The sequence below is a fragment of the Gymnodraco acuticeps genome, unplaced genomic scaffold, assembly GCF_902827175.1.
Source record: "Gymnodraco acuticeps unplaced genomic scaffold, fGymAcu1.1, whole genome shotgun sequence".
NCBI classification, from domain to species: domain Eukaryota; kingdom Metazoa; phylum Chordata; class Actinopteri; order Perciformes; family Bathydraconidae; genus Gymnodraco; species Gymnodraco acuticeps.
This window is the reverse complement of record NW_022990673.1, coordinates 756,771-777,414: the sequence shown is the minus strand read 5'-3', so window position 1 is coordinate 777,414 and position 20,644 is coordinate 756,771. Positions and strand designations below refer to the sequence as shown.

General features: G+C 40.8%; 3 protein-coding genes across 4 annotated transcripts in view; 1 reads left to right on the top strand and 2 right to left on the bottom strand.

Moving 5' to 3' along the window:
* Positions 1 to 9,111, bottom strand: part of ralgps2 (Ral GEF with PH domain and SH3 binding motif 2) — an 80,306-nt gene extending 71,195 nt beyond the window's left edge. The window contains exon 1 of one of the 2 annotated variants that reach the window (XM_034229798.1): positions 8,895 to 9,111. The gene's annotated coding sequence lies outside the window, so the exon portion shown is untranslated. The remainder of the gene's footprint in view (positions 1 to 8,894) is intronic. The other variant, XM_034229800.1, reaches the window with a different exon arrangement.
* A 1,016-nt stretch (positions 9,112 to 10,127) lies between these two features.
* LOC117555083 (cytochrome c oxidase assembly factor 7) lies at positions 10,128 to 12,508 on the bottom strand. Its single transcript, XM_034229786.1, has 3 exons — positions 12,076 to 12,508; positions 11,660 to 11,800; positions 10,128 to 10,845 (listed from the first exon to the last, which is right to left on the bottom strand). Exons 1-3 carry the CDS (start codon positions 12,179 to 12,181, stop codon positions 10,400 to 10,402), a joined length of 693 nt encoding a protein of 230 aa, XP_034085677.1. The 5' UTR covers positions 12,182 to 12,508; the 3' UTR covers positions 10,128 to 10,399.
* A 10-nt stretch (positions 12,509 to 12,518) lies between these two features.
* Positions 12,519 to 19,746, top strand: zyg11 (zyg-11 homolog (C. elegans)). The gene is made up of 18 exons (XM_034229785.1): positions 12,519 to 12,990; positions 13,344 to 13,509; positions 14,130 to 14,341; positions 14,452 to 14,769; positions 15,227 to 15,340; positions 15,436 to 15,552; positions 15,636 to 15,776; positions 16,073 to 16,249; positions 16,681 to 16,745; positions 16,926 to 17,025; positions 17,109 to 17,159; positions 17,257 to 17,418; positions 17,586 to 17,633; positions 17,732 to 17,929; positions 18,014 to 18,066; positions 18,334 to 18,431; positions 18,567 to 18,767; positions 18,851 to 19,746. Exons 1-17 carry the CDS (start codon positions 12,967 to 12,969, stop codon positions 18,755 to 18,757), a joined length of 2,235 nt encoding a protein of 744 aa, XP_034085676.1. The 5' UTR covers positions 12,519 to 12,966; the 3' UTR covers positions 18,758 to 18,767; positions 18,851 to 19,746.
* Positions 19,747 to 20,644: the final 898 nt, after the last annotated feature.

Below are 20,644 nucleotides of genomic sequence, written 5' to 3'. Positions count from 1 at the left end.
TAACCCAAAATCTTAAACAGTAAGAGTAGTAGTCATATTTCGTGAACCCTTTGAAGAGTACTGTCACCAGTGTGATCATTCTATAATACACAATTTAAGCCCGGGGGAGAAATGCTAACGCTAGCATCGGCGATCGCCGATCTTTTCTACTTCACGCTATCTGCACAAATGGTTGACATTAAACATTAAAAAGACCAGGCAGTTCAGAGAGAATCAAAGGAAGGAAGGCAGGCAGCTTTGCATGACATTCTTCTGGACGTGTTTCATTGTGGTGATAGTCAATCGTTTTGTTGACAAGACAGTAGTGACGGCCATCTTGGTGACGTGTGTTGTTCTGCGAGACCAGAGATGTAGTTAATTGAGCGTTTCACACAAACAAATGTGTTACGACACATTTTTTTTTTTTGACTTGCAAAATTATCTTTTAAATTGACAAACATCATATGTGTGATTCGTGGCACAATTCAAACGGGATCGAAAGATAATCTTTCTCTCTCCATTGACTTCAATACATTAATTTTTTTTAAATAAGGTCCCATGGAGGTCCACCGGAAGGGGAGAGACTTCGCCACTCTATATACATGAAGATGCCAATGAAAATGTCTTATTAGAGAGATGATACGTCTCTTGTGTGTTAGAGCTGATGTCAAAATTGCCAGAAAAATGCAAGGCACGGTAAGAGATTTTGTGCAAACCGCATTATCTCCTACATCCTGCAAGATAATCCCTTGCATTGAAAGTATTTCCAGTAAAAGTTAACCTTTCTGACACAGACAATATCATGTTTTACATGCAGCATATGTAAAAGGTGAAACAGGGACAATGTCCTGACCTGATTCTCCAGACATTGGCCGAGGTTCATACAAGAAAAGGACTCCCCACACACAGTTGTTTGGTCTGAGAGTTCACTAGGTCAGAGGGTGAATGGGGGAATAAAACATGACACCCACACACACACACACAGAGGTCACAGGAGAACACAAGGCAGCTACAATGGAAGTAAGAGTTGAAAAGGTTACACAATTCTTTAAGAAAATACAATTGGATCCATCAAACCTGATGGGAATGAAACAGAGGGACATTGCCAAAAGGCGAAACAACAACACAATGTGATGAGCACACAGAGACAGATTTTGCCTACTTTGGCCATGACTGTCTCACGCACTAATATGGTGAGGTCTCACTATTCCCATCCGATAGCAGCTATGAAAGATTGATTATTTGTATCTTTCTCACAAGGCAGAACAATGTTACACTGTGTGCTTCTTCCAGTCAGGTCAGGGGGTGTGTGTGTGTTTGAGGGAGAGGGAAACTGAGTCTGCATCGAATGGAAGAGGAGCAACAGCTGAGACCGGAGAAACAGCTGTATCTCTTCAACGCCTGCTCTGCTCCCCTCCCCCCTGCCCTCTCTCCCTGAATGAGCCCCTCACACCCCTTTTCTGACCCTCCTCTCCCACAGAGCCGCATGGCCAGGGGCTACACTCACACACAGACACACAATATGCACCAGAGTGGTTACACTACTGTTCGGCTTTCAGGGGACATGTACAGGCAGGATGCATGTGCTACTAAACATCCATCTATTGACTAAAAATAGGAAAGACATTGTTTCCAGCGGCAAAGTCATCCTCCCTATTCTCTTCCCAAAACCTCCCAGCTTCAGTCAGATTTTATGAGAGCAAAGGAAAACAAAAACAAAACGTTCAGGTTATCCTTTCCCATTCAAAGCTCAACAAATCACATGTAGGCCTGCCCATCAAGTTTTTCTAGGTACTTTTGGCAGTTGTCAGTCTCTTGTACGCCTTAAGCTTGGATAATGCAGTTATGATGGTTACTGCTGTTAAGGAGTTGGCTTTACAGAGGTTACAGTTACATGTTTTCACAGAATTTGCACATCAAATATAAAACAAATGACTCCAAATATTCATAAAATGTGCATACCCTTTACAGAAACATAACAAAACAAAAACCAGGAGCTGACAAAAACAAGAACAACAAAGTTATCCTTTAAAGTTGTATAAAGTCCATATTATGTGAACAAATTTAAATTAATAGCTTTTTATCTTTTTGAAAAAAATACACAGCTCTTTTTACATTTCCAAATTTGACTCCAAAGATTTGAACATCTCTCAGATTAAAGCATATTTCCTCCTGGTCTGTGCTACTTCAGTAACTCCTTTGTCTGGGATAAGCATAAGAGTGTCTTTGTACTCATCTGAAGTCAGATGCCATTTTCAATTTACACAATAATGGCGTGAATGAAATGGATTAACACCCGGTTTGACAGTTGGTGATGTAAAGTGTGTAACTGTAGGCATGTGAGTGCAAGTCTCTGTCTGCATGTCCAGACCCAACCTGTGGGAAACCTGACAAAGGAGACAGGAAACAGGTTGTCTCAGTCACATAAAGCTCAAAGGATTCTTTGAGAGATGACACGGAGAAAGACATCTTCTTAAGACATGATGAATCATCCCTATTCAGTCATTAAAGAGCTGCAGGATAGTAACAAAGGAGATAAGAGCAGAACAGGTGCGTAGGATGAGACTTTGCATTTATATATGGCGATCTAAATCACTGAAAAGCACACGGTATGTAAGGAAAAGAGAAAATGTTGAAGCGCAGCAAATGGAAGAAATAGCAAAAAGGAGAAAGAAGAAACAAAAGGTGGAGTAATGTTTTTCTGTATCTGATCTATTGTTTTTGGCAGGGTTCGGGTAGAGGATCAAAAGTTTCCATGAGATAACCAACTCTCAGCTCTCAGTTAGACTCCAAAGACAAAACACTCAGGGATTAGGAAGATAGATCAGGCTGTGTTTTTAGACCACAACGTCTTGTCTCTGATACAGACTGGTGGATTAGGACAATATGCAGTGGTGGCGTCTATCCCTTTGTGTACAACAAATGTTTTTTCTGTATTCGTAGAACAAAACTCCCCAATTCGTCCTGACATCCATAAAACCCAAAACCCCTGAGCCAACGGACATACAAGTAAAAGTATACGTGGCGTGATGGATGATTGTTTGGTTTAAATGTAAGAGCCTTAAGAGGTGTTCCTAATATTTTGTCCACCCTGTTTATATCCATGAAGGAACCCCATTGTTTTTGATTCCAATCTAAATCTAACCTCAGCCTGCCTTACTTCATGCTCTGCATTTGTCCCTCAAGTGATACTTCCTCTGGTGAGAATATTCCAGATATGCAGAGCCACATGACCCAGGAGGCAAAAGACCAGCCTGAAAGTGTCAGGTGGAACGAGACCCTCATAGCTGACATTCTGGATGCCTTTAAGGCTGGGCTCTTTTTCACAGCCCTGTCCCTAAATTCACCTTTAACCCCGAACTCCCTGACCTCAAACACCTACAACCTGACTCACCAACCCGGGGTAACACACATTAGCTGGGTATGCTGAGCTGATGTTGACTTTTCAAGACAGAAAGGACACATCCACAGAGATAAAAAGCAATGAAAGAAAACCATCCATGCAGTGGACAAGCAGGGGTTTGAGAAAAGTCAGTTAGTTGACACAGTGGCCGAACAACAACGTGCTCAATACAGAGCCATCTTTCTATTTTGGTAAGATCTGTTGACAGTCAGAGGCAGTGAGGGATAACACTCAGGCAGGAAGTCAAGTTTGCATAACTGAAATATTAAAAACATTCCCCATGGTGATTTGGGATCCTGATTTCTACAAGAGAGTTCACTATCATTTGACACGTGGGAATTTCCTCGGTCAAGCACTGACATTCCTAGATTATAATTGACACAACCTGTCCTATAACAATGCAGAGGTCACATTAGGAGAAGCTTGAGACCTGGATGTCAACATGAGCTGTGAATAATAATAATAATAAGAATACAAACAGTCACATGAGCTTGACCAAAACCAGGCAGGAAGGGAAGCCCTGGGGTTTCCTCAAAATGTTCGACTACAGGCTAATGCTGTATTCAAGCCTCGTCACAAAATGTAACCTACCAACAATCTCAATACTTTGTTGAGCGAGAGCTGGTTGGACTACCACCCACGCATCTCCAGAAATGTTGTGACAATTAAATATCAACGCCGTACAAGCAGCTAGTGATTTATTAAATCCAGATTCCAGCTGCCCTTTTAACAAGGACCAACATCAACAGGCTGACATGGCCAAGAAATTCTAGTTGGCAGTCATATTAAAAAGAGCAATTATAACAGATGAGGTCATTAAGAGATCTACCTTTTGATTAAAACGATCAGTATGGCTCAGCACGACTTCACTGAGCCATTAACTGTTTACAAGTAGGGCTGCTTGGTGTCCAACCTAAATAATGTTTGACTGATAGGTCAGGTTTTTAACTTATAAGATAAAGATTAATGTACGCCTTGTATCTTATGTGGGAAATAAACCGTACAAAGAAGTTATTTTTTTAACCGTATTGGCATCAGTGAGCTCAAATGAGACATACTTAGAAAAGTCCCTAGAGGACAACAAAATGGGAGGGACGGAGGGAGAAAATAGGAAGTAGAGGGTTCTGGGTTGGTAAATGTAATATATGTCAGAGCGTTGTGAGGCATATTGCCTAATACTTCAATTGCCTACACAGACTGAATCTTAGGCTGACAAGTGAGGACTAAAAATAGCATTAGACCCCACTCACGACAAGAAAGCAACATGAAAAAGAAACCGAGTGAAGTAACACAAAGGAGACGCATAGGAACTAGAGCGGGGAAAGGGAGACAAAGTTGTCCACTCTCCCGAGGAGCCCTTCATGTGTGAGCCACTCCCATCAGTGGTTAAATTCATGCTCAAATGTTCTCAAAGCTTGGGGCCTCCTGCTGCCGCTCAGCCTATTGTGGTGTGCATTTAGCAGGGTGTGTGTGTGTCTGTGTGAGAGAGATTCAGCCCATAGTCACGAGCGAACCCTCTGTGTATGGCTTCTCTGTTGGCCTCTACTTCTCCTAAACAAGAGCTGTGATTACAACACAGCAGGAACCACATGGCAACTGCACTCCCAACAATAAGAAGAGGCAGTTTTGCAATACTTCCTCAAATGCTGTTTATACCAACAACAAAAAAGGCACATTGCTCAACCTACTCAGTGAAACGTAGTGTCTGCCTGATGCAGTAGTGAAAGGCAGAACATGGATTTTCCTGGTCTTTTATCTTCCTTCTCACACGTACGCACAGTCAGCTGCTAGCCAAGCTCACATCTACAACACCCACTTCACCCGACTGCCAGCAACATTAGAAACACCTCATATATAAAAAGTCTTTATCAAACACACAATCATACACACAATATCATTATCAGGGTTCCAAAAACAACTTGTCAAGAAGAGAGACCTTTTAGATTACTCCTAATAGCAACAGAGAAGTTGGACGACGTTGTGGAGTCGACATGAAAACCAGAGCAGAAAATGAACACAGATAGCTAGCTTTGTATTTGCACTTGTAGTGACAGAGCCAAGGCTGGGGAGGCATCAGAGGAAAAAGTGTGACGACATGTGACTTTGCAGTTCCATCTGTGCTGAATCGATGTGCCAGACACAGACATAAAGTTACCCTGGCAACTGAGAAACAGCACTGGTTGGAGGTCACGCAGAGTAAAAGCTTGATGGATCCCACAGCGCCTTTAGAATATGTATAGCACTCAGAAGGAGAGAAAATGACTGCTTATTCACTCAGAAGGGATATCAAACAGCAAGATGCAGTAAACAGTAGGGCTGCTCGAGTATGGCAAAAATCATAATCTCGATTATTTGGGTCAATAATTGTAATTGCGATTATTGAATGCGATTATTCATTGACTTTGAAAACATCCATTTATTGGAGAAAAACAATTTGAACAGTATGTTTTTAACAGTTGATTACCCTGAACTTTAAGTATAATTCAACTGAAAACCCCAAAAAAAAAAAATAATAAAAAAATAATCGTTTTATTTCGATTACGTTGTTTTCGTAATCGTTGCAAGCCATAATCGTAATCGCGATTAAAATACGATTAATTGAGCCGCCCTAGTAAACAGTATAAATTGCTACGGACTCGTCTAGGAACTGTTCATATAAACTGTGTGGTGATGCAATGCAGGGCTGAGAAATATAACCTGAGACAGACCAGAGATTGAACTTGATGACGCAAAAGCCCTACAATGTTTTATCCCTTTCTCATGGAAACACACAGCTCTGATTCTGAAGGGGGAGTTTCATTTCACACAAACAGATGTAATCTCCAACTAATCACATTTGCAATCCTTGGACCGAGCAGCCATACCACACTGCTGACCAGATGGGCCCATGTGCACGAGGCATCCATGGGATTAGCCTAGCTCAGAAGGTGGAGGTGGTATGTAGAGATACAGAGGGACCGTTTCTAGAAAGTGAAATTAAGTTGACGTTTAACGAAGCAGATAAAAATAAAAATTGGAAACATGTAATTGAATCTTTGAAGGTATATCCACCAAATGTTTTTCTCCCTCCCGTTACAGTAATTTACAGCAAGACCAAATGTTTCAATTAAGGACTGTTGGCTTACATCCATGCAAACCCATAGATAATATTATGCAACACTAAAGTTATGTAACCGAAAATAAGAACAGCACTCTAACTCAAGGGTGCTTCGGCATATCCTCCGGGCACTCGCACTGTTTCTGTTGGCAAGCAACAGATATGCAACGTGAGGCTTCTTGTTTACATAAACAAAACTGAATAATCCCCAAAACACACGATGATAATGCAATGCAGAATTTGCAAATATGTGTACAAATGGGCTGCTTAAGACAACGAGTGCAAATCTCCATGCTGGATACAATACTGAGTCTACCATATTCAATTGGATTAAAACCTAAGCCCTACTACTAAGACTTCTTCAGTAAACGTTTCAGATGTACCCTTTGAACTCACTAATCGCTGTCGGGTCGGTGGAACTTTCACTGTTGAAAGTCCTTAACAATTTTCAAACCCAAAAGGAATTTCATTCAGATTCCTTTTTTCGACATATGGAGGAAAAAAGTTCTCCTGTATTTGGAAATAATAATTCATTTATTTTGTATACATATATAACAGTACAAACACACACAAAAACAAGATACATAACACCAGCATAAGAAACATAAACAAGACAATGCAGTATATAATACAACATTTAAAAATAATAAGATTTCATCCCTCTTTTTGGTCTCAACAAGTTTTATTTTACCATTCAATCAAACAATGCTTTTAGAACTAGCATTAGAGCAAGTATCCTCTTATCTAATGAATAAATTGTGCATCTATATTACTGTTTAAAATACTACTGAAGCCAAATTAGATTGTTTCGGTCTTCACAGCATAACACGACACCGCAGCACTGTAAAGGCATGCCAGTCTTGAGTCTGAGCCAGTAACCTCTGGGTCATATGTTAAGTGTTGAGAACAGCAGCTCCACACAACCATACTAAATATCGATATGGAACATTCCTTAGAGTCCTTTAAAATGGGGAGCGAAGGGCGAGCAACAGCAACGTCACACAGGACAGTAACAAAGAGTGTGTTAGATAGGAGGTTTGAGAAGAGGGAGGCTTTGTTAAAGAAAAAAGGCATCCTAATAGTCAAAAAGACGTGAATTCAGATTAATACTAATTCAGCTTGACAGCTAATAGAGCTGGTGTTTGTTTGCTCCCAATACATGAACATATCTGTGGATATTCATGACTGCACACACATTGAGGAAAACAAAGACAGATTATATTAAGTTTGTTTAGACAGCTAACAAAGTTTAAGCCATACAGACAGACAGATATGGAATATGGTACACTGACCACTGTTAAAAAAAAAAACACACCATGGTCACAGATTCATGACATTGATCGTGGTTGATACATGTTCCCTTATCTATCCTGATATTACACTATTTAGTATTTATCAATAAATGTGATTACCTGAATAGTGGTGAGCAGTAATAAGACAAATGTAAGACAGCTTGCTGATCATTAGTGTTGTTGAGAGATATACAGGTGCTTTACTTGAGAAAAACACCCGTCAGCTGAACTTTGGAGGAACCGCTCTAGTGCTCCAACATCTTAATTCATTTAACTTTAATTTCAGAGTCGAGGTAAGGAACTGTTGGCCATTCCTTTACCCAACTCAAAATACCCTCACGACGGATCCCAAGTGCTCATTCTAAACCGACACGCTTCGGCTAAGACAAGGTAGCAGCACAGTATTGTTCATGGGTGAACCCACGCCACACCCAAAGCACTCCCCGGAGGGTAGCTGTGCAGGGGTTCACAACCAAAGAGCTATCCAGGGCAGAGCTTCTGCAGTAGGTATGGTTGTTTGGCTAACAGCACAAACGGCAGATAAAGACCCCCCGTCTCCCCAACAAGAAGCGAACTGTGCAACGACTTAAGTAAACAAGTAAAAGAAGACTGCACAGGGGGGGGGGGGGGGGGGGGGGGGGGGGGAAATCACAAATTGCTAACTCACTGACTCTCATCACTATTTTGTCAGAGGTTTCAACATTAGCATTCTGCAATTCCGGCTAGCTTGATTCGTTAGCCGACTGAGCGTGGTAAGGGAGCGCATGATTTATTATTAGCATTATATCAAACTCCTCGGGTGATGCCTCTCAGAGTGTGGTGGGGCGACCGTGCCTTCACGTGGGTGGAGGAGAAAAATAAATAGCTGGCTAAAATAAACCTCTGCACCCCGCTACAGAAAGTCAGCCTTTTAAAAACCACACGTTTTATCTTTTCTCTCGCATCTCCTTGTCCCCGCCTATTGATGGATGTACTTTGATAACGGAGCATCCTGCATATAAAACAAACACATCCAAACCGTTGGTGGGGCTTAACCTTACGTTAGCTAGCCACCTCGACGGTTGGGGGGATTTTGTAAATGATGGCGATACAAAACTTTCCCTCTTACTGTTCTATAACTCACCGAAGTACGTCCCTGTCTTTCTTGTCCTTCTGGTATTCCAGTGGGTACATCAGAAACACACAGCAGCTATCAGTTTTTAGGCTAACGACCAGGACACGACGATGCTCCTCGCAACAGCTGTGTTCTGTTTTGAATGAGGGCTGAGGAGACGCTAACGGGCGGAGCTAGCTGAGCAGTCCGCCCATCATCAACATCAACACACATCGGTCTAGTTTAGTTTACTTCTTTATAGATACACACTTATTGTCAGCGTCTGCATTCTCTACAGGTTGCTGATACGGTGTCGGTTAAAATGTTGACAAATGGTAGAAGCATGCCCGGTGCGGTGCCTTTTGTGGGGTCTTTAGGATAAAGCGCCCTGTGAGATTTAAAAAAGGGCGCAAAGTTCATGTCTTGGATTTTGACTCCCTCTTGTGGTCTGACCATAGGGTCTGACCTTTATATATACAGTCTATGGGTCTGACCCATTCTATGGTCTGACCACTGCCTACCACTGCTACCAGTGATAGTGAAAAGCATTAATTATTTCATAGGGTTTTAGGACAATGTCCACCTGTTGCTAACACTTCTACAATCAAAATAATGTTTTAAATGTTTAAATAAAAATATTGTCTTCGTTACAATGGAGATTTAAAAGTTGATGCCGCGCATGTTTATGTTCAAATGATGTAGCAAACCCATTCTTATAACAGGGAAAATATCAGATTACTTTTAGATACTGTCAGTTATTAAATATAAATGCTTTGTAATTAGTTTTTAAAAATCCATTGGGTTACAAAAAATGCAATCTTGTCCAAATACTTATGGGTCATTTTAAAATCAAACATTAAAAAGTATTACTCTGTACTTAAAAACATGATAGCAGATTTCAGCTCCACAAATATTATTTTGATCTTTAGAAACTCTTTATTACCTGCTATACATCATCATAAATGCTGTTTATTTTCCCGACCACAAAGTGGAATACTTAAGAAGCTATGATATGGTCTTCATGAGTTAATAGCGTTGGTTTGCAAGTGTTAGTAATTGACCTATTTTAAAGATGCAAACAAACGTTAAGTAAAATTATCCTTGATATTGTAACTATAAATTGATAACACATTATCTGGGCTGATTGTATCTATCTGATGCTGATCTGATGAGAGTATAATGCTCAAACTGCCCTTTAACCCTTTAAATGCGTTTTCATACTCTATACTCCAAATCATAATCATTATTAATAATAAACTATGGTTTATGAATCCAGTTTATTTTATTGCTTTATTATTTACACCATTTTTACATTTGGCTGAAATCTACAACTGCAAACTGTCAGGTCCATACTGCTCTCTAGTTGCGACAGTCTACACACTCCAAATGAGGCAAACACATTCATCTTTTTTAAAACAACATATCTCCTATCTTTGAGCATGTTTTTGCCCACATACTTCTCTACATAATCAACCTGACTTTACACCACAGATATAGGAAAACCAAAACAATGATAATTTAATAAAGTGTCATAATCATTCCCCAAATTTGAGCTGCCTTTCCTTATCTACACCATGCAGCTCCTTTGCTCGATTCTTAAGCTCCTCTGCTTTCTTGCCATCCTTCTCAGTCCCATGCCCAAGTTTGTACATACGACTTGCATTGGCACAAGCCCACACATGTCCCAGCTCACAAGCTCTGTTAGCATAATTCAAAGCTTGCTTCATATCTGTTGGAAATCCTTTGGTATTGCCCTCAATGAACATAGTACTGAGGTTGAAGCAGGAAGGAGCATAGCCACCGGTGCAGGCCTTCTCGTAGTACTGCCGAGCTACTGTCAGGTCGGGTCCTTTTTCACCAACACGTCCATCATGGGCTAGCAGGCCAACGTTGTGGCAGGCATCTATGGACTTCTTTCCATTGGAATTGCAGGAACTCAAAAAGCAGGAATAGGCTGATTTCAGACACTTGGTCACTCCACCTGTAGGGTAGAATATAAAGCCCTCAATAAAAGCAGACACATTATTAAATGACTACAAAATGAAGTTTAAAAATTGGAAGGATTTAATATTGATTCATTAACATGAACACTCTCCTATTACTCAAATGCTATTGGCCTACCTGAGCTGTTGAATTGCCAAGAAAGCATTATATTAAAAAAAAAATGGTTTGTAAAATGTTGTCTAGCAATGCAAAAAGGCAACTTAAAGGGGACCTATCATGCAAAATGCACTTTTGTACGTCTTTTATACATGAATATGTGTCCCCGGTGTGTCAGGGACTCACCAAGTGTCAGAAAACACAACCCTCTCTCTTTTCCTCCATACCCAAATCTCTAAAAACGGAGCTGATTATTATTTTTAATTGCTCTGACGTCAGAAAGGGGGTGCTCCGCCTATATGGGCAACTCTCCATAGAGAGAGACTGCTCCAAAGCGCTGGAGACGCTGTAGTACATATGCCAGGCCTGTAAGTGGCGCTGTAGTCTGCCACAAAAGCAGAATCAGCCCTTGCAAAAACAGGGCTGGAAAAGAGCAAATAGAGCGAAATGAGGCATGGCTAAAATACATGATCTGTTTGGTATTTTGAAAAAAAAACTTCACAGACATGTTTTATATAGGTATGGCCCTACAATATATGTTTCAAATATAGCATGATATGTCCACTTTAAATTTAAGTTTTAAAGTTCATTTTCTTAAATTCTTAATGCCATAGTAATAGTCCTATAAAACTTGTGTAACACACCACATCGGATAGGGTAAAATATGGTAAAAATAAGCCACATTTCTACTTTACCTTTGCCGGTTACATGGTAAGCTCCTAGTTTATAGCAGCTTTCCCCGTGTCCATTTGTTTCACAGTTTTGTTTGAGCACCTGTGCTGCAGATTCATAGTTTTTCTTCACACCTTCCATGTAGTCTGCAAGCCTTTGGCACCCTTCAAAGAACATGGAAAAAGGATAAATTAGTCCAACATCCCTTAAACATATTACATTTCAATCGCTGGTGTCCAGTGCCTTTTAAAAAAATGGATATTGCTATAAAACCTGTCCAAGGGAGGTTTTGTTCCAAATGTAATTCCAAAACAAACGCAAATTAATCATACACCAAGAAATACCACTGATACAAACACAAAGACAACTTACAAAATACAGATGTCTACAGGAACAAACAGAACCATTAATCTGAATAGTGTAGTGACCACAATTTTACCTTCAGGATCCTTTTCTTTATAGCATTGGAAGCTGTACTCCATTCCCAAATTGTCCAAAAACTCCTTCACTTCATTCTCATCTTCAAAGTTTACAAGTCCAGCCATATTTACAGCACGTGTGTTTCTTTTAACCTTACTATAATCGTATGGGCTGATTAAGGCTTATCTCCCACTACATCCACTCCACGGGTACTAGTGACCTTGGTCAGTTAGTAACTGAGCTGTGTTACAAAAGCGTTTACTTAAAACAACAAAAACGTCAATAGAGTTGAATACCATTAACCACACGATCGTTATATAATTGTGCTGCAATGGTTTTTAAAACGGTTTTCTATTGAAAACAGAAGAAAAACATGACCATGCGTGTCTCGAATTCCTGATGATCTTTCTTCCTGGTTCCATAATAACGCTGAAACCCAACGGGCTTCCGTAGTCCAGCCCCTTCGCAAATGTACTTCCAGAGCAGTGACCTTTTGTTTACTGGTCTTCTAGTCAAAAATAGACCTAACTACCGGCTGTCAAAACCATATTGCCATTTTGAGTCTTTAATTTAGAGCTTCAGCCGCAACAGTGGAAAGTCCATTTTAATTGTAACATGAATTCCGTCACTGCAGACAGCTTTCGAATTTTTTGTACGGAGAGCGATTTACCAAAAAGGAGGCGACAACAAGTTAGCTAGCTAGCTGGCTCTCCGCTAACGATCGTCCGGGCTCTCTTTCCATAGTTACTGTTGTATTGTGTCAACAGTGTTAAGATAACGTCAGGCTCTCATGCAGTTTAACACTGCAGACCAACACGGATAAAGGCTCAGCTGTTTGATTGCACAGCTTTATTTTTCCCGTCGTGGAAAGAAACCAGTCGGTCTCATAATATATAGAGTTTTTAAAGCCATGGCCTATAGTTTCCTAAACACGGTAGGTCCTGTTGAGCCTTCGGTATTAATGTACAGTCGCTACTTTTGCAAATTACATTGAATTGCACTTTTTTAAATTAGGCTTTTTACTGAATTACATTATATTTTTGATTTATTCTAATTGTATTCTGCGTTGGTATTAAGTGTTCTTTTTACTCACAAAACGATGTGTTACTCTGGTTATACCAGGGAAGGAGGAGATAGTATTGTTTTTATTTTTTTATTATTTAAATTGTCTGTGTTTGGTTGGTGAAGCACTTTGAGTTACCTTTTGTGTTTGAAAAGTTCTTTATAAATAAAGTTTGATTTGATTTGAATGCGTCTGCATCAACAAGCATCCTCTTCATGTTTCAGGATGAGGCTTCTCCCCCGGCTCTGACAGATCTGTGCCTGACTCATGTGAGCCAAAACCTGGAGTGTTTCTGTGTGAAGCGCCCTGATGGCTCCCTGTGCTTCAGAGAGGCTGTCTTCTTCCCACAGGAGCTGGCAGACCAGCTGCTGGCCAAGATGGCCACTGAAGGTAAACATGGACCTTTTTTTAGAGGGGGACCATCAATATGTTCCCAAGGCTTATGTGTCTCTTGATATGGTTTGTTTGTAGCCTTTATTCATCCAGGTAAAAATCTCATTGAGATCAACAATCTCTTTTACAAGGGAGACCTGATATAACAATTGAAAGTAACTTATCAGGGCTAACTTTGTGTTGCACTTAATAAAACATACATTCGATATTTGACCTAATGAAAAACAGCATTGTTTATAACATAAAGCCATTTGAAATGTATTCTTACTGTGTCATATTAAGAGGAAAGACTCTGAGCAACTCGAAACACACAAACAGTGTTGGTAATTTCTAAACCAACAAAACCACTACAGTAAATATTTATATCTTCATTTTCACACTCTTAAATCATCTGTTTAACCCTTCAATAACAACAACAACAAGAACAAGAACTGAACAAAATACTTGATTGAAAAAAAAGGATAAAAAAGCTTCTTGTTTACCTTCAAAAATTACAAAACCTTTTGGTATGTTGTCACCTTGACCTAATCACTGCGGTTGGTAAACAAAGACAGTATTGTGCAAGGCTTGGTCCTCATTCCAAAGATTAAACTCAACCGGAGTTCTTTCCACTGCAGGTCTGTTGAATGACAGCACAGCGGGGGTATTTCGTAACTGTGAATACCTGCGGCTGAGACGGGCCTGCATCCGCACAGCGCGTATCTCTGCCGAGGCTTTTCTGAAAGCCCTCTGCCCTCACAGACTGCTGGAGCTGGATGCTGCCAGGGTCAATGCAGACCTCACGATTCCTGATATTCTACAAGGACTGGCCACCAATAAATTCTGTCAGGTAGAGGGATAAAATATCAACTTGTGTATAAAAAGATGACACCCTCTGCTCCCTTGATATTGAAATAATGTAATCCTATGCTTTGGCTTCCTCTCTCAATCATCCCGCAGGAGTCCCTCCAGCGACTTGTCCTCACAGGTCTCACCATGTCCTCTCTGGAGGAACCCAGTCGGTACCGCTTCAGCTCCCTCCCGGGTCTCCGCTCCCTTTCTCTTGCCAACGTGGACTTCTATGACTCTGGGCTGGTGGACGTGTGTTCCCTGCCTCGGCTGGAGAGCCTGGATCTGTCCAACACGTCAGTGACCAACCTGACCCCCCTGCTGGGCCTGAAGGAGCGGCTGCGCTCTCTGACGCTGCACCAGCTGAAGAGGCTGGAGATGAGCACGGCTCAGCTGCTGGGAGTCATCGGACAGCTGAATGTATTGCAGGTGAGTGGAAGGAGGGAGCTGTATTTTGGACTTCGATTTGTTTTGTTTTGTGCAAAGAAGAACACTTTTTTTTTGTGATTTCAACCACAACATATAGGGATTTGACTATATAGGACTTTATCACGAATCCTATGAAAACACCATCAATCAGATTTTACAAAATACAGAAATGTGTATGTACAAAAGAACAGACTCTAACAATTTTGGTATTTTTTAAATATGATTTAACTTTCATTTGTAATGGGGGACCGTATGCTTTGATTGGTGTTGTTTGATTTGAACTAAATATGTTTACTGAAAAAACATTCCCCATCTGTAATGCAATAAAACCTGTGTTTCTTAACAAAATTCCATTCGATGTTATCCTAGTTTTAGTCCCATTATAAGATTTGTAATCATAATTTGATGATAATCAGGATGAATCGCAATGGTAATATTATTTTGTGTGTTTGTGTAGCACCTGGACATCAGTGATGATAAGCAGTTCACTTCTGATGTGGCTCGACAACTGCTTGGACAGCCAGGGATCCTCCCCGCTCTAGTTTCCCTGGATGTGTCAGGGAGGAAACAGGTGTGTGTGTGTTTTTTATATTTATCTAATTTAGATTGTAAAGAAAACATACAGGCTATAGAGCTATGTGGTCATTTCTTATGTCAACTTTGCAGGTGACGGATGCAGCTGTCAAGGCATTTGTTGAGGAGAGACCAGGGATGACCTTTGTGGGACTTCTGGCCACAGATGCTGGATTCTCTGAGTTCCTCTCTGGTGATGGAAATCTAAAGGTAGAGTACAGATGTGTTAAATATCATTGAAACCATGGTGCAAAAAAAATCAGGTTTGCTAAAGTAAACTTTGTATGCAACAGGTAACAGGAGAAGCCTACGAGACCCAGATCTGTGAGGCCCTGCGGCGCTACAGTGAGAGAGAAGGGTTTGTGAGGGAAGCTCTGTTTCATCTGTTCAGCCTGACCCATGTGATGGAGAAACCCAGGCCTGACATCCTTAAGGTGAACCCACATTATTGTACTTTTGCAGATTTTGAACAGACATGTAAACTAAAACTTGGTAAGCAGAGGCATACAACCCTAAAGTAGTCATTCTAGCTCTTGCCTTTTCTCTAAGAAAGCTGAGTAAATTACCACAGTATATCTTTTGTCATCCTTAAGATACAATGTCAAATCTGAACCAAATAATTTGTATGTGATGAGTTTCAAATTTCCTCCTAGAGAGTTTAAGGTCTAAGCCCTACACCCCATCATATTTTCCTCATCACTGAACATAATATTCTCTTGTTTTCCTCTAGCTGGTGGTTTTGGGGATGAAGAACCACCCTGCTACTCTGAACGTCCAGCTGGCAGCCAGTGCCTGTGTGTTCAACCTGACGAAGCAGGACCTGGCTGCAGGGATGCCAGTGCGACTGCTGAGCACCGTCACTCAGCTTCTGCTGGAGGCCATGAGGACGTTCCCCAACCACCAACAGGTAGCTCCATGCCTGCACTGCTGTCCCTCTGGCATTCTTCATGGGTGCCGCAGTTTGTCAAAACAAACATGACCGCATTTTGCTGCCTTTCGTTTGGTGAACTTGATTCGGCTCACAAGGACAGGAAATGATCACGATTAAATATGTTTGTGTGACATGTCACCAGTTCCCATTAATGTTGGACAAACCAATCAAGTTCTAAATCTATATACAATTGTATCTGCTTAGGTATGACTAGTCAATAACAGTTTTCCCCTTTACAATTTATTTGATTTCTAAATTATTTTTCCTGAATTTGCTATTCCTATAAGTCACTTATATTTATGCACTGTTGAGCAGAAACTACTATAATTATATTGTAACAGCTGATTGTAAACGTTTTGCTTGTTCAGGTTTTGGTCTGATATCTGTTTTGGTTTCTCTGTCATCAGCTCCAGAAGAATTGCCTGCTGTCTCTGTGCAGTGACCGCATTTTGCAGGAAGTTCCATTCAACAGGTGAGAAATACCTTATTTCATATTTGAATCTCATTTTAACATACAGATATCATGTACTATAAATAATAAATCTATTAAATAAACAGTAAATGTCTGTCGGTTAAAGCAATAAGTGAAGTCTTAAACTTGTCATAAAAAACACATCTTGTGTTAATAATATGTCTTCCTCTTCTTTGCAAGGTTTGAAGCTGCCAAGCTAGTGATGCAGTGGCTCTGCAACCATGAGGACCAGAACATGCAGAGGATGGCTGTGGCTATCATTTCCATACTCGCTGCCAAGGTAAATGTTGTGCAACCTCTGCTGTAATTAATGAATTGATTACACAAGTTATTATTAAACTCCTCGACGTTTGCTTCTCCCAGTTGTCGACAGAGCAGACGGCTCAGCTGGGAGCAGAGCTGTTCATAGTGAAGGTAAGGTTTCTCATTTTGGCTCTGTTCTCTTTCACTGTTGCTAAATTACCAAAACATTCACATTTCATTGCTAATAATGCTCCCATCCTGCCCGCAGCAACTGCTCCACATCGTGCGTCAGAAGGCCACTCAGGGCGTGGTGGACGCCACCCTCAAATTCACACTGAGCGCTCTGTGGAACCTCACCGATGAATCGCCGACGACCTGCCGCCATTTTATTGAGAACCAGGGCCTGGACCTGTTCATTAAAGTTTTAGAGGTACACAGAAATATCAACGTGTAAATAAGCAGTAGAGAGACTTAGGGCAAATTATCATGCTAATTAATCACATGTTGTTATGTAGCAGCACATATGCCTTCAGGGGGATTGACTCACTGTTGTTTTGCTCCTTTACCTCCCCCCCCCCCCCCCCCCCCCCTCTGCAGTCCTTCCCTAACGAGTCCTCTATTCAGCAGAAGGTTCTCGGCCTGCTGGTGAGTGAACTGCTCTACTAGCCTTAAGAAAAACTGAGGACTTCATTAATTTACAATATTATAACATCATTATCGCCTTTTCTCCATTCGTTGTGTAGAACAACATAGCCGAGGTGGGGGAGCTGCACGTAGAGCTGATGGTGCAGAGCTTCCTGGACCACATCAGCACGCTGCTGCACAGCTCCGAGGTGGAGGTCAGCTACTTCGCCGCGGGCATCCTCGCACATCTGATGTCTCGAGGAGAGGAAACCTGGACGCTCAGTGCCGAGCTCCGATCCTCCCTGCTGGAGCAGCTGGTAGGAATCTGCAAAACATTCTTAATAAATACTGCAGTTATTTTTGAACCGTTTGTTTGACTGTTTACATTTGTATCTCTCCAGCATAATGTCATCATGAAGTGGCCCGCGCCTGAGTGTGAGATGGTGGCCTACAGGTGAGATGCAGGTTCTCAACAGTCATAATAAAGCAAAAAAAGAACTTGAAATTACCAAAGGATGTATTACTTGCTAAAGCCTATTCAAGTTTATTTTCATACAATGCTGAAAAATCTATTTTAAAGTAGCGCCAAAAGAGAAGGTTTCATCCTACTACTTTTTAATTTGTGTCTGAACATACTTTTCTTTAACTATCTATAGCCTAAACCTAAACATGCTATATAGAGTACATACTAAATATATTCTTATTGTCTCTCTTTCTTTAGATCATTTAACCCCTTCTTTCCCCTCCTGGAGTGCTTTCACACCCCTGGGGTCCAGCTGTGGGCGGCCTGGGCCATGCAGCATGTCTGCAGCAAGAACGGTGAGACACATATAGAACCTATTGTTCTCACAAATGAGTACATTCACAAATAAAACACTGACGTTTCTTTAGGCAGTAACTTACTCCCCTAATGGCTTAAGGATGTAATGTTGTTTTCACCCTGTGTGTCTGCAGCCGCTCGCTACTGTAGCATGTTGTTGGAGGAGGGCGGCCTGCAGCAGCTGGAGCTGGTGAACACACACCCACAGACCCACAAAGATGTCCAGCTGCTGGCTAAGAGCATTCTGGAGAGCCTGCAGCGCCACAGAGCGCGCACCGGACAGCCAGTACACACACACACCAGTCGCCACCCGCCGCCACAGTAACCTCACAAAGGTAAACACTCACACTAATGTTCATTCGCCAGATCAGTAATACAATGGATGGCGGTTTTTCATTCTTTTAAATTTCTCTTTCAGAAAATGAGGCTCCCTGACCATTCAGAGAGGAATCGTGTATGCCTGTGCGCATATCCCAAGCACAAACACACTTTATCACGAGCCCAGAGAAAGGAAACATTAAAGGACAAACTCTAGACAATTATTTGCACACACACACTAACATAATTTATTTTCTGTGTTTGTCTCAAAACAAAAGAATCTCCGTGTGTGTTAATCTTGTGACTAACAGTGATAACTATGAGAACTATTGGTCAGTAAAGCTTAAAATCTCATCCTGAGGTTTGTGTCTGTGCTCGCTGTTCATTGTGAATCACGATGAATATAATGCCAAAAAAACATTCAGTGCTCATGTACAAATTTCAGTTTGAGTTTGAACCCCTGAAAGCTCAGCTGAGGGCAACACCCTCCGGCTCCTGTACGTTACTGAAGGCTCTGGTTGTCTGACTTGGTCGTTTTTAGCTTATTAGATATACGCATGGCGCTGCTGTGAGCACAAGCATGCTGGAGTTTGTCTGAATGCTGGTACTGTTCGTTTTAGGAATGTCTGCTTGTTTGTTTATAGCAGTGCTGCGTTCACTGAAACCCAATGCCAACAGGTTGCTCACTTCTTTATTTAGTCTTTTATCAGCTAATGCATTTTATTGAATATGACAGGACACTTGCCTAGAGTTTTTTCAGTGGGTTCAAAAGTTTCAAACTTAACCTTATAAAGAAGTTGTATCTCTTGAAGAAGCTCCAGTAAATATGTTTCCTAAACTTTTGGCAGCTCCTAAATCAGACATACCAGTTGCAAACCAGTCGTGCTGTAAATCAGAAGATCCAGAGTTAAATGTATATTGTGTCTGCTAACCAGGGTCCTCTCTGACAACAAATGGCAATAAAGATGTGGTCAGTATATTCATGATGGATGTGTATTGAGTCATGGCCGTTGTCTTTTTTTGAGAAACTCCTGTATATATTGATATGTTCGCTGTGCTTTCCATTGCGTGTTAAACACAGACAGCACTTCAGTGTGAGCATGTGTTTGTATGTACATCCGTACAACTAGCTATTGTACATAATAGAAAATGAGAGAAATGGTTATTGTTTGTTCAGGAGAGGTTGAATTGGTTGCATGGAAATTATTATACTGAATGTTCCGGACTGTGTTTATCTGAAAATGATGTTTAAGAACAAAGAAAACAAATAAGGAAAAAACTGGGAGAGTTATCGGAAATGTTTTTCTGTTCTGAAATGACTTGAGTATCCTCCAGAATGCCAATTTAGCACTTCTGCTGTCTAGATAAGATCTTGGTTCTCATTAATGTCTCATCCTTATTTTCCATCTGGGCTGCCTGCAATGATGTGGCGATTTACAGAAAAAAATAAGCAGCAACCATTTTGACAACAAATGAATATTTTTGATTAATTTGCATACTGGCAGAAAAAAACTTTTCAATCACTCAAATTGGAATGTTTTTCCATTTTATATCTTCTTAAACTAACTATCTTTGGGATAAGGACTGCAATAACTTTACATTTGGAGACTGCATATCCCAGGCGCGCGTACACTTTATACAAAAACCCAGAAGGGGAAACTAAATAGGACAAACACTACACCTTAAGTTTCCTCAGACTTTGATCTATAAAAAAATCTTAAAAAAGTGAAAATTGTTCAAACAATTGATCGATTATTCTTGGACATAAACGGCGGATAAATCAATAATGCAAATCTCATTAGTTGCAGACCTTTTCTGTTTGCTAATTATTTCTTATTCAAAATTATGCCAAACCCCTGACACAACATTTTTGTGGCAGAGTGGATTTTGGCTT